Source organism: Pangasianodon hypophthalmus, chromosome 17 (genome assembly GCF_027358585.1).
Source record: "Pangasianodon hypophthalmus isolate fPanHyp1 chromosome 17, fPanHyp1.pri, whole genome shotgun sequence".
In the NCBI taxonomy this organism is placed as follows: Eukaryota; Metazoa; Chordata; class Actinopteri; order Siluriformes; family Pangasiidae; genus Pangasianodon; species Pangasianodon hypophthalmus.
The window spans coordinates 13,226,701-13,241,386 of record NC_069726.1 but is presented as its reverse complement, the minus strand read 5'-3'; the positions used below and the strand labels follow the sequence as shown (position 1 = coordinate 13,241,386).

At 35.7% G+C, this 14,686-nt stretch overlaps 1 protein-coding gene across 6 annotated transcripts in view; it reads left to right on the top strand.

Moving 5' to 3' along the window:
• The window catches only part of ntm (neurotrimin), a 365,797-nt gene extending 351,973 nt beyond the window's left edge, over positions 1-13,824 (top strand). For 2 of the 6 annotated variants that reach the window (XM_026941893.3, XM_026941892.3), the window contains 4 exons: positions 1,131-1,282; positions 3,861-3,896; positions 8,703-8,759; positions 11,319-13,824. In XM_026941893.3, the coding sequence (XP_026797694.1) occupies positions 1,131-1,282; positions 3,861-3,896; positions 8,703-8,759; positions 11,319-11,419 (346 nt within the window). In that variant the 3' untranslated portion in view covers positions 11,420-13,824. The remainder of the gene's footprint in view (positions 1-1,130; positions 1,283-3,860; positions 3,897-8,702; positions 8,760-11,318) is intronic. The other 4 variants (XM_026941897.3, XM_026941896.3, XM_026941899.3 and 1 more) reach the window with 4 other exon arrangements.
• The last annotated feature ends 862 nt before the right edge of the window (positions 13,825-14,686 follow it).

Here is a 14,686-nt window from a genome sequence, read left to right as displayed (position 1 = left end):
GGAGCTGTGAAGCAAGTTTTTATTTTCCATCCAAACTTGGTTTATAGCTATGAAAGAATCAGGTTAGGATTGGTATAAAGCATGTGCACATCTCCAGAGGAGGTATTTCTGTAGAAATCAGGGTTGCCAAATTGGATTAACTGTTTTCAATTCAGTTTACAATCTTCCCAATTAACTACAAACCCTGTCAAACTGTGGCCAAATATTGAAATAAATGATATCAATTAGCATAAGGTTATTTGTTTCCATGCATGGGTTTGAGATAATCTTAATTTGTGAGGCACAGTCATGGAACACTGGAGTAAATGCATGCTTTTCACCACATTCATTTATTCATCTTCAGTAACCGTTTTATCCTGGTTAGGTTTGCAGATGAACACCAGTCCATCTGAGACATCTAGCTACTGCAAGACCTGTATTTATCATTAAAAAATTATAAAAAGCTTTAATTACAAAAACATGCAATTATGTTTATATAGTAATTAATTAGGCTATTACATACAAATTGCAATGTAGGCAAAATATATCAACTTTTAATCTGAGAAATATTGATAATATACTGCAACATATATATGGGGGATTGGGAGACCACAAAATGTGTGCTTTAAAAAGGAAATGAATCCATAGGCTCCTCCAGGCAGCCCTTTCAGCTCTGATTGAGGTGGTACGGACTACACAGAGGTTTGCACCTCAGTAGATTTGACAGCTTTCTCTATAGACACCTCATTTTGTGGTGCCATTTTGATTGTTGCTGATATTACAGGTTAAAAGCTTCATACCTTGCCTGATGCATCTTCTTTATTTTATATTCATCCAAATAGTAAAAGGCTTTGCATTCTGTCTAAAGCACATGTGAGTGCAGTGCATCTCAATATGCTCACTCAAACCCACCTTTGTTGTCAGCAAAGAGAAAATCACAGAGCTGTGTGTGATCAGTGGATGCTGCTGATGTTAATACCTTCTGGCTTCTGCACATTTTTTTTTTAATGTGTAGCGGGCCAGCTGCCATCTGTGGCCATGGAATGCGGATGCTGTCACAAATGTCACCCTGCTCTTCAAAAGCAGCTCTGATGTGGTGCAAATCATGCTAGGCTGATCCAGCTCCCTCAGTTTGCTGCCTTGTCTTTCAGGATCTTCAATGGCTTTGATGGCATTGAGATTGAGGACATTGGATCCACGTCAAAGCTGACTTTTCACAATGTGTCTGAGGCAGACTATGGAAATTATACGTGTGTCGCCATCAACAAACTCGGGAGTGCAAACACAAGCATCATTTTATATGGTGAGTCAAGTTATACATGTGGGTTATACATGTATCAGTTTAAGCAAAAAAAACCCTTTTTCTTTATGCATAAGAAATGTATTTCAATAGCATTAATGGATCTAAAAATACTATTGCTTCCATTCTTTTATGACGTTATTGCAAGTTTTGATGAATGTAGACAAATTATACAACTCAGCTCATTTGCTGAAAATCATTTGGGGATCTTGTTTGAGCCCTTCATGATAACTCACATAAACCTATATAAACATTTATAAACGCTTATTCATAAAACATCAGCTGATATAAAGATTACTGCCTTCAGTTTTGATATCAATTTGACATAACACTTGAGTCAAGTGACATCTTTTTGTTGACTTACAGTTTTATTATAGTTTAAGTTTAAGTTAGAACACTATGACAACTAGCTCAATGCAATTTTGGTACACTATATGGCCAAAAGTTTGCGGACACCTGACCATCATATCCATATGTGCTTTTTAAACATCCTATTTCAGATTTAGTCCCCCCTTTGCTGTTAGAATTATCCATTCAGCCACAAGAAAATTAGTGATGTCAGGCACTGATGTCAGGCGAGAAGGCCTGGATTGCAGTCAGTGTTCCAGTTCATCCCAAAGGTGTTCAGTGGGGTTGAGGTCAGGGCTCTGTGCAGGACACTTGAGTTTTTCTTCAACAAACTTGGCAAACCATGTCTTCATGGAGCTCGCTTTGTGTACTGGGGCATTGTCATCCTGGAACAGGTTTGGGCCCCTTAATTCTAATGAAGAGAAATCTTAATGCTACAGCATGCAAATACATCCTATACAACTGTGTGCTTCCAACTTTGTGGCAACAGTTTGGGGAAGAACCACATATGGGTGTGATGGGCAGGTGTATGGTCATAGTGTATGGCATAATGTTTTGACGTACATTTTCAAGGGAGGTTTAAATTGGAAAATTTAAAGGTAAAAGTGTCTCTGGATTATCATTATTATTATTATTATTATTAGTAGTAGTAGTAATAATAGTAGTAATAGTAGTTGTTGTACTGTAATAATAATAATAATAATAGCAGTGAGAGAACAACAAATAAACAACATTGATGTTGTTGTTCTATTGGCTGCCCCTGGTAGGGGTCACCACAGCGGATCCCCTGCCTTTGTCTGCATGTAGATTTGGCACAGGTTTTCCACCGGATGCACTTCCTGACGTCCCCATTTATCTGGGCTAAGGACCAGCGCTGAGAAGTGCACTAGCCTGTGCATTCCCTGTGGCTGGCTCAAACCTACGATCCTGAGATCAAGGGTTCCATGCTCTACCAACTGAGCTAGCTGGGCACCCAAAAAAATAATACCACCAATACCCCTGCACATTCATGCACTTATCCGATCAGCCAATCATGTGGTAGCAGCATAATGCATTAAGAGTTAAGAGGTTAAGAGTTTCAGTTAATCTTCACACCAAACATCAGAAAAACACAGTTACTTTGAACATGACATGGTTTTTGCTGCCAGAGAGGATGTTTTGAGTATTTCAGAAACTGCTGATCTCAGCATCTCAAAAGCTCAACTGTCCAGTTTTGTCAAACATGTGCCCACTGTACACTCAAATAACTGTTCTTGGCTAACAGGAGTGGAACCTAATGTGATCTTCAGTTGTTGCAGCCCATCCGCCACAACGTTCAACATGTTGTGCATTCTGAGATACTTTTCTGCTCATCACGGTTGTAAAGAGTGGTTATTTACACCTGCAAGGCATTTTCACCTGCAGAACTGCTGCTCACTGGATGTTTTTTTTTTTTGTTTGTTTGTTTTTTGCACCATTTTGTGTAAAAACCATTACACAGAAAGTCTGTTGTGAGTGTAAATCCTAAGAGACCAGCAGTTTCTGAAATACTCAAACCAGCCCGTCTGGCATCGGGAGCTATGCCAGAGTCAAAGTCACTGAGATCACGTTTTCCCCATTCCCACATTTGCTGTGTACGTTAATTAAAATTTCTTCATCTGTAGCTGCTTGATTTTATGCACTGCACTGCTGCCACATGATTGTTTGATTGGATAATTACATTAATGTGCAGGGGTATAGGTGTTCCTATGAAAGTGAGCCTTAATAGTAAAAAGACAAAAAAACATTTTACAAACTGTAACAACATTTTTAAGTATGTATTTTTCTTCCTAATGTATAGTTTTGCACATTTCTGGCTCAAGTAATTCTACTTATCAGTAAAGTTGCTATGCATATCTATAGTGGTGCCATGACACTGTAATGATAGAGTTGTTTATATTTTCTCTTTTCCTAAATTAGTTTTGATATTTGACAATCACGTTATCACCTTCATATGACTTACCATTATATAATAATATAATCAGCCATGAAAATATTACAAAACAACCAGATGAAAATCTGTGTCAGTTGACATGGATGTTATGTCAACATCAGAATGGACAAAGCAATCTTTATATCAGGCAAAACCTAGTGGAATGAGATATGTTACAAATGATTGCATAGTTTCTGGGATATACTGATGTTTGATGTGGCTTGGTCTATAGCCTTTGCCTCTTATATTGCCATTTTCATTTGTTTGTTTTTGCTGATGTAGAAGTAATTGAACCCACTAGCTCGACGCTCTTGCAAGGTTAGTACGCCGCAGAAGCATGTCCTTTTAGCCCATGCCTCCACCGGGCCTGTTCCTGCATGCTTTCTAAAGAAATACGTAAATAAATGAATTCTTCACTTTTCCTATGAACCACATTGTGATGAAGAGACGATGTAGCTGAGGTGACACTCAAGTTGATCTGCAAGATTGCTACACTAAATTTTCCAAACACGAAGAGGCTAATATAATTGTCTTCTGTCATCTGACAGAATTTGATTGTCAGGTCATAAAGTGGTGATTAGCCATTCCTATTAAAGGGTATATTAACTTAGAAATCCAATTCGTAATGTCAATAATAAATGCGACATTTTGAGTGACATGCGGAAATGCTGCTGGGGGAATAGCATGGTGCTTTCATGCCTCAGTCCGTCTTCAGAAGACCACAGTGGGGTGTTGAATGCTTCGCCATTCTTTGTTGCTTAAATGTGTTTTCTTTCTTCTTTATGTCTTTCTATTTTCCTGTCTAACCTTCATGCACCATGCCATGGCTTCATTGTGGCTATGCATGCCTTCCGTCTGCTGTGTGTAAGTACTCATCTGCAAAGTACGAAACATTTTGTTCTGTCTTATTCCCTGTTGGTGCGCTAAAATGTTCTGAAATGCTTATTGTGCTTTCCAGCCTAAATGCTCCATGTCAAGACAATACGCAGAATGTCTGACCTAAATTGAAAACACTTTGAGTGGGAATGATGTCATTGTCTTCTCAAGAGAGTCATTAATTACTTTGAATTTGATTTTGAGAAACTGGTATTATTCTAATTATCCAACTGCAAGATTGAGTATAATCTGCCGTGGCGCTATAATTGGATCTCTGTCTCTAAAATAAGAGGCTAGTGAGCTCCAGCAAATTCACAGGAAATTAGAAGGCATTCTCAGAAAACCATCAAAGCATAAAGTTTAATAGACACTCCATATGATACTACAGTATAACATTTGTTCAGACAGAAATTAGACACTTGTCTGAACTTTCATTTTCCCCCCTCTATTTGGACGGGATTAGTTTCTCAGGATGACATCTGTAATAAAGTCTTTGCACAAACCCTTTGTGATTACACTCTTGTGTCCTGGCAGTTATAAATGAAGAGGGGACACACAAATTTCAGCTTTTTTTCTATGTAGCCAGAAATTTGCATGACACAAGGTGATGTGTTCACATTTTTTGCCATTTAAATTAAATGTATTTGTTGAACACTACAATCACTATGAATCATGTGGCCTATGTATATTTAAAAAAAGGATTTATACTGACCATAGCTTTTACTGAAATAGCCAATTTAGTCAACCGGTAAGATTACACTTTTTTTTTTGATTACCTTTATTTCCTTTTTCTTCTAATGGGCCCCAAGTATGTAAACAAATTGATACCATCCATAGCACCTACATATTTTGTAGGTTCCAGAAATATTTTCTCCTAATCCATGGAACAGGTAAATTTAAAAATGAAACAAGCAAACAAGCAAGCAAGCAAGCAAGCAAATAAATAAATAAATAAATAAATAAATAAATAAATACACAGACAGACAGACAGACAGACAGATAGATAGATAGATAGATAGATAGATAGATAGATAGATAGATAAAGAAAGACAGACAGACAGACAGACAGAAAGTGGTAGCAGAAACAGTAGGTAAAAAAAAAAAGTAAAAAATATTTGCACCCCACCTTCCCTTGTTAAACCAAACCTGTCCAAATAGGACCATAATAACATGGCTGTAATTAGTACATAATAAATACAAAAAAAAAAGCTGTACCCCAAACACTAAGAATTTGGGTAATTTCATGAATATATTCAAATCAGATAGGTACAGTATGCATAAATTAAATTACAGTGACATCGAACAAATGACATGTGATAAAGTAATCCATTTAAAGAAGCATAATCTTAATTACAGAGTCAGACCTGTGTCTTTTGCCATCTGCCATTGTTTCTTGCTTCACTACTAATAAAATGCTAATCACTATATTCTATATTTATTTCTCCTTGTCTAATCAAAAGTACACTTCAAACACACCTCTGGTACAGACTTTAATTTTAAGCCACATCTTTTGATAACACTCAGCACACATACAGAATTTTGCTATTTATTCCTCACTGAGTCTTATCCCTTTTTTAACAGTCATTACTTTCCCATAATCAGCTGTGAACACTGGTTCACAGAAGGCTGATTGAAAAGCGAACAGATTAATGGCCGCCCTGGTTTTCCCTGCCATTTGCACGGCTCTACTCAGACAGTCTCTGTTTTCTTCAGCCAATAGCACTGTCTCGTTAAGCCCTTCTGTAATTACAAACCCAGAGCAGCTCATACAGTAAAGCCCCCATCCTCAACCTCGTCAGCAATCGCGCTACCAAACTCGCTCCTTGATTAGCATGTTTATCGCAAACTGCAATTACAGTTGACCCACACTGTGCACAGGTAAAGGGTATGGGCTTTACAGCATGTTAATGAAAGTGCAAGCCAGGAGGACAGGAGCAGCCAAGCAGCTCTAGCCAGAGGAAAGCAGATGCACTAATGATTCTTATGTGAGCTCTAAACATCTAGGTTCTTTACCAGATCTGAGTTGTTTCTTTTTTTTTTTTTTTTAACCAGTTCAAAATTAGGGCCCGGTTCCACATCAGTACTGCAACCCTTCCAAAAATACTCTGACCTCTAAGTGAGCTTACTAGGCAAATAGAGCGGTAAGAGCAACAACTAATCTAGGCTGAACTGGATGCTTTAAGCAATGTTTCACTTTGGTATAACATTTTTTTTTGTCCCCATTCACTCCTAGTCATTTTCAGGAACTTTCCTTGGTTCCAAGTAGCTCTGAAACACAAGTTATCTGTAGCAAATAATAGATAAGGAATCTATATTGACTACAGTAAAGTTGTTTAGTTATATACGTAGAAATGTAATTAAACTCTTAATATTTCTTCATGCTGGCTTGTTTCATAAAAATAGTGTTTGTGCCAGTTTTGTTTTTGAGATTTAAGAGCCCTATATAGCAGCATCAGTCAGTGGCCAAGTAATCTCAAATTGCATTAAATGTGTAACATCAAGAAAGGACAAATTAGTCTAGTATTACACAAATCACCACAAATTATTCTAATTACGTTACATTTGTGGCTTGGGTTTGAGACTAATGTGACAAAATTATGGCCATAGATGTACACTGAAATATTGCCATTATAATATGGCAAAAACCAGCATAAACAATATACTGTATTTTATGGCACAAATCAGCACATAGAAAGGTTAAAACTTTTTTTTTTCATACTGTTTGATTGGATGCAGCCCATGACCATTGGTGGGGCAGAATTGCATGAATAACAACATAGCCTCAAACAAAATCAAGAGGCTATCACACTTGATTTATGCTATAGGCTACTATCTAGTGAATTTTTAGAGTAACCACGTAATAAGTAGTTCAGGGTCGACAACATAGAGTCATCAGCATACAGTCTAGTAGCACATTTTGAGCGGTTTTAGGCACACCTTTAGTCAACTGTGTTCGAAATAGCAGGTTTGCTTCCCATCACACACACACACAGAAGAGCTAATATCATTAACAAGAGTTGCCAGATTTGAGCAAAATTTCCAGCCCAACTATGTGTCAAAAAACTACACAGACCTGAAACTAGCCCAAACAATGCAGACATTAGAAAAGTGAGTCGCATTTTTCTTCTTTTTTTCTCAGCCTTTGCGTGAGAAACAAGGACACATGCATTTCTGATGTAGGAACATTATCCTCTCCATTAGTCCCCATTTCCTTCTCCCAATCTTTGCAGAATAACTTATAATAGAAATGTTTCTGTACATCATAGACACACTGTCTGCACTTAGACTTTGCCTTAGTTTCCAAAAATGTATTAGATTTAATTCTGATAATTTGCTATAAAACAAGGTGACCACAGAATAGTTTTAAACTAGCCCAATCGGACTTGAAAAAAAAACTATGCTGGCAACCCTGTTATTAACTGTACTGCCTGGTGCTCCTTCCCAAACCCTGGGACAGAGTGATTCCTGTCCTAATGGGTAAGTGCTTGTTGTGGTCCCATTTTTATAATATCTCTACAGAGCTAAATGGGGCTTCACTGATACATATAGTGGAACTGTTTTCAGATTGACATTAACCTGAGAATAAACAAGGGTTATAGTATGTCAGTCCGATGTTATAGAGGAAAACAAATCATAGGCTATTGCTAAACATTGCCAAGTTGAAATAGACAGTTAATTTTCATAAAAAAGTACTTTTAGATGCTAGTTTTAGGAAATATAGCTGTCCCTATAACCAGGGAATTTTTCAGTGTTTGCCATCAGATGTACACTCACTGCACTGACCTTACAGCTCCTGAGTCCACTTTTGTGTAATCAAACTCAAGAGACAAGAGACTCCTAACACAAATACTTTCTTTGAGCTAAAAAAAAAAAAAAACATTTCTGCACAAAGATACATAACCACTTCTTATTACACTCTAACAATATGTTCAAAGTGCTCAATTTTATTTATATAACCTAGCTTGAATGTGCTTTACAAAGGTGAATAAAAGTGAATGAGTAGGAAATGCTGATTTTGCTACTGTTCACATTGACGCAATAACAAGAAGTGGGCTCCAGGAAAAATTAAAAAAAAAAAAAGTACATAATGATTACAGTAATAACAGCACCAGGAGGACTATTTCTTTCTCTACAAGTTGCGCACACTGAATGAGCTGCCTCTTGGCTTTCTTGCTTTTTTATTGCTGCTGCCCAAATGTGTTTCTTTTTTGAAACAAGTGTCTTGTTTCATATAATTTCTCTTTTTAGAAATGACTTCATCTGTTTTAGAGCATACAGCCACTGAATACAATCAGTTGCGGGAAGGTTTGTAATAGACAGAACTACCAGACCTAATCTATTAATGATAGAAATTTACTGACTGACATCAATCATTAACAATTTACTAACCCTAGAAACTAACATGAATACAAGTTAGAGGAAAATCTAAGTTAGTGAATTAAATCAAGGCAAAACTGATATGTGCTTAGTGGACCAGTGATTAAAGCAGTGTTTTAAAGTCAGCGCTTCTCTGAGAAAAGTTTTACAGGTATTATGTGCAGTGGTTTGTCCAGGCCAATTTTAGACACTCAATAAATAATAAAATTTGACTTCCACACTAGAAATATAACAAAGTTACATAATGTTTACAGCTACCCAAGAATTCTAATAATGTATGCTGTAAAATTGTGCCTGATTAATCAGTTCTACTTATAATTAGTCATTTTGCACAATCATATGTGATACAGTGCTTGCATTAGTATTCATGCCCCTTGTAATTTTCCATATTTTGTTGCAACCTGAAATTGAAATGGATTTAATTAAGAGTACATGTTATAAATGTGCACAAAATAGCCTATAATATTGAAGTGGGAGGGTAAATGAATATAGCTTGCAAAATTATTTACATTAAAAAAAGGAAAAGTTGATTGCATGAGTATTCACCCCCATTTCTGTGAAACTCCTAAATTAGTTCTTTTGCCATTAGAAATCACACATTTAGTTCAACAGAGTTAACCTATGTGCAATTAAAGTGTCACATAATCTCAGTATAAATATGCCTGATCCTGGAAGATCCCAGAGTTTGTTAGGGAGCATATCAACATTAAAAACATATCACAATTAAATACACTATGAATTAAATTTTAAAATGGGAAGAATATTGCACTCTGCCTAGAGGAGGCTGTCCAACACATGTCAGTAAGCAGGCAAGATAAGTCACAGAAGCAACCAAAAGGCTAATACTTACGTAAGTCACTGTATCATCATTGATTTGATGAGCTTTGAAGGGCATACAATATGAGGGCATATAAGAGCTTGGAAATTAATGGCATATACTGTATTTACACAGTCAGAATGATGGGTGTCCTTGGCTTGGAGGTAAGACAGTGTTGTTTTTGGTGTAATGGTAACCCAGCTAAATAACACTGAGGTTACTCTACATTCTATGAACACATAAAATTTTAAGAAATGAAAGAAACTGAATGAAGTTAAGCTGACTAATGTAGCTAGCTAACAGATTTTTAGCATTAGGTCAGCAGCTGTCTAATCTAGCTGAATGTATGTAAAATTAATATTAGCAAATAAATTAGGGCATTCTTATATGGTGTTATATTTAATGTACATTCAAATTAAAGGGCCATATTCAGAGTTGAAGTAAGCACACATAGTAAGGATTTAATACCAAAATTGCACACATTATTATTCAGACCTCAAACATACTCTGGACTCTGGAAAGATTTATTCAGAAGTTACATGAGAGTTACACATGGGGCAATGTTTGCCTAAAACAGAGGCATGTCTAAGTTACGTGCAATACTGACCATGGACTTCTGTGCAAATATTGCCTCCAGCTAGGAGCAGTATTAAGTCCAGTGTCATTGTCTGACAGTTTGATGTAACCACATTGTCACACTGAAATTCATAAATATAACACTATTAATTATCATCCCTTTAAAGCCCACAAGTTTTTTTGGAGGTCATCCTGGGAAGACAATGCTGACCTCAAGGAGCAAATTGTTTTCTGGATAAAATTATGAACAACGCTTAAAGTGAGACATAACTGTAGAGAGCTCAGCGAATGAACAAAAACATTGTTGAATTAATTCGACAACTCAAAATAGTGAATTAAAAAGTGATAAAATATATTATACACGTACATATTACAATTTCATGACTTTAATTTAGTATGCCATGGCTTTATTAATTTGTGTGCATGGGTAAAATTTAAAAAAAAGAAAAATAATAGGATGTGCTGGATGAAGTGCTATTTTATAAGCTGCCAAATAATGTGAGTGGAAGCCATATTGTTAAACTAAATTTGCAGTGATTAATGTAATTACAACTAGGACTATTCATTCAGCAATATATTGGCAATTTATAAGAGTACTGAATTAGATGTTTGTTTGAATGGGTGCCATGGGTGTTGTTTATATAATCATCATTTTAGTCTTTTTGTTTTTCATTTTCAAGTTGTCTTTTATCTTACATTGTATTACATTTAGCAGCAAAGAATTAAAAAATAAAAAAATATATTTCCTTATTCAATCCGCATATTCTATCCCAACCTCAATGCTTGTACTCAAGAAAGATCTGGCAACCTGAGAGGCATGAACTACAGATAGGACAGGTAATTTGAATAATCTGAATGGGAAGCCCAGAAAATCGACTGGGTACATAACCTATCTCTGAATACACCTAACCTTTCTTCTGAAAATATTGACATAACTTTTGGACTTAAGTCATATACTCTGAATGCGGCCCAAAATGTATAAATATTTGACACGGCACTAATTTTATATATAGCACTTTGTGTCTGAAACTTTTCTTTCTATTAGGTAGCTTTGTATGTTTAATCGTAATTCATACACTCTGGATACTCTTTAGGACCTGGTGCAGTTCAAGATGGTAACAGCGGCACAGCAGGGACATACACACCAGTCTGCCTCCTCCTCATCTTCGCCCTGCAGCTGCTGCTCAAGTTTTGATGGTGAAGAGGTTTTCGGCTGGAATTGGTCTCATCTCTCTCGTCACTCATATCAACCCCTGCAGCCACCGATGAGAGCAGAGGGCGGGCATGTGATTCCCCACTACTCCTTTTTAATAATCATTCCATTTTACTTTATATTAGTGTTAAATAAATATCTCCTATATTTTTACTTATCTTTTTTTCTTTTGCCCCAGTGAAAATATCATTATTTATACATAGGAAACAGGCCTGTTGAGGTGAGGCTTGTCCAATTTATATTTGCATATAAAATTATTTCTGTAACTGTAGTTTTATTTAACCAATTGTAACCTCTTCTAAAACTTTAACACCACACTTAATAGGAGAATAATATTATTCCAAGCAAAATGCACGTCTCCCTTTTTTTGTCATTACAATGACCTCAAGAAGTAAGAATCACTGTACACTTATTTTTAACATTTTTTGTAATATAGTTTTCCAGAAATTTGGGGTCGACAGGGCACATCTGCTACTCCCCATTGTAATTTTTTTGTGGTAATATTTATAAGGTTTATTTTACAAATGAATACATATAATGAACAAAAAACAAACAGAATTTGGTGTAACTTTTATTTTAAAATGGAAAGGCAAACTGGGGATTCTGCAGAACCATTAAGAAACTGACTACTAACGCTTAATTTAGTCTGCGGGAAGAGAAAATAATGTTTGGGATAATTTAATGTAATTTAATGTAATATGATGTACACCAATTCAAAATCATTGTTTTCTTAGCTTTATTAACATTATCGAGCAACAATAGATTTAAACTCCAATCCCTCATTGCTTTTTGATTGAGTAGGGCTGCATTCTAGGGTTTGGGGTAAAACCATTCCAAGCGGCAGACATTTCCATTACACTGACCAAGAGAGCCCAAAGAGCTATCAGCTTACACGACTGCATTTCAGTTCTTTTCATTTTTAAGTTGGTTTGGAGTTGTGGCGATACAAAAGCATTGGTATTACCATTACTATTGTGGTATCTCGAACAAATATTTTATTTTTTATGTAAACCCATTCCTATATATTTTGTGTAATAATGCACCTTCTTCAATTTTTCAATAATTCTATAAAAGTTCCCATCTTGACATAACTCATCATCACTAAGTTCTCTTCTCTATATGCATATTATTTGTACAAAGGGAAAATATGCACCTGTTTTTACTAAAGTTGTGAACCAGTTTAATACAATGCAACAGACTTTTCTATTTTACGTTGCTGCTCTGGTTGGAGTCATGTAATTTATTTCAGAAATTGCGTTTTGCATTAGAGTAACTTCTAAAAAAAAATTGTTTATTGTAAAATCTGATATTAAGTAGTGTGCTTTCCACATGTTGTACTGGGCAGGATGAAGTAAACTTGTCTATCATCGTCTTACCTTCAGTATCTGAGTTTCAGAATGGTATTATTGCGGAGCAGGTGTGTGGTCTGCTTAAGCATCTATACATTTTATCATTTTTGTCTCACTGTTTTTGCCTGAATATTTGCTATATCCCCAGTCAAAGTACCTCAAAGAAAAAGCAAAACTCACATTGTTATTTCTAAGCACTACAGTCAGCGTGCATGTCCAGATTTAAATTACAGAAAGACTTCAGTAACTGTGACTGGTGACTAAATATAAAATGAAATAAAAAATAAATAAATAAGCCAAGCAAGCAAATAAGACAGTCCTGGGCACACGGCTTGAAACAGAAGTGTAAGAAAACCATTATCCATCATTATAATGGTGGATTTCAAGCACAAGGTATAATTAAATTTGAAGGCGTGTGGCATTTGTGCACTGCCTTATGGTAGAATTTTGTATGTGGTTACCTATGAAGATATACTGTAAAGCACTACAGGTTTGTCCTTTCCTTATTTTTTTATTTTTATTTCTTTTTTTATCAGGTTTTGGCCTATATAAAGAGTAGGTGCAATAGAGTTTTCTTTCAAACCAACAGCATCAGGAAAGCACAGAAATCACTTCTCAAAATTTTCCACACATGAAATTTCAAAGTTAAATTGCACCTACTCTTTAAGGCCATTTGTGACGTGTATTTAGAAAGTGAACTTTGTAATCTGGGTTTATGAGCTGAGGCATTTGGAAGAAGTGAACCTGTTACTGCACCATGTTATCTTCTAAAGGGGAGTTGTGCTCGTCTATGCATGGCCAGAGTCCACACCTTTACCATGGATGAGTGAATTGGTGCAAATTTGTTTAAAAAATGGCACCCAACCAAGTCTTCTAAAAAATAATGTATCGCTCCTCTCCTACATGATTCCTAGGAGAGGATCAAATCAAATTAAACTCCCTGTAATGTAAAGTAATTGTTGCTTCATGTTTTTCTTTATGGATATTGTGTGTTCATATTTAAGACTTACAACAATAAAATGTTGTATCTAAACAGTATATGCTTTAGTGGTCTAATTATATTGGGGTTCAGAGTGGAATGATAGATTAGTATTAATGCACCAAAATGAAAATTTCAGTCCAATTTCAGGAACTGTATGGCCAAATACTGAACACTGCATCACAAGTCCCACTATTTTTTTTTTTTTTTTACAAATGAAACTGAACTGCAAAATTACAAGATTAAAAAAGTGGGGAAAAAGTTTAAAAAAAAAGAAAGAAACATCTCTCCACTGGGCTGCTTTTTAAAAAAATCATTCTTATTTTAATCAGTTCATTAACCAACACACTGTTGTATTGTATGCTATCATTTTGCTTATTTGAGACAAAGCTGAAAAATTGCAGATTTTTCTCACATATTTACACTTTAAGCATTTAAAATCAATTCCCATAAAGTCACATTTATTGTTTGACTACTTTGTTTTAAAAGCTTCCATTTTTCTTATTTTTGGCCAGATATATTTGGTGGCCGAACATTCAGTGCAGCCTTAATTTCGAGATTACTGGTTAAGTGTTCAATTGTGAAACTAGACAAAAAGGTTCTTCTAGAAAGAAAAAGAGTTGCATTCTTTTTTAAAATTCACTGTAACATTGTCATTTTAAAATCTTAAAATAAATGATGTAATCATCCAGAACCAGTGGCCTAAAAAAATGACAGGAAGATGAGCATTTCTACCAGTTTTAAGAAGAGTGGTGGAGGCATAATATTACCAGCGGTGTAGTCAGGAACAGTGGCTATAGTGAAAACTCAGTCGGATGGTGGATTCTAAGGTGATTCTGCAGTAAACATAAAAAAAACAACAACAACAGAAAAATAACACTTCTCTGTTCTGTTTCATTCCTCCTGACCGCCAGAGGAGGT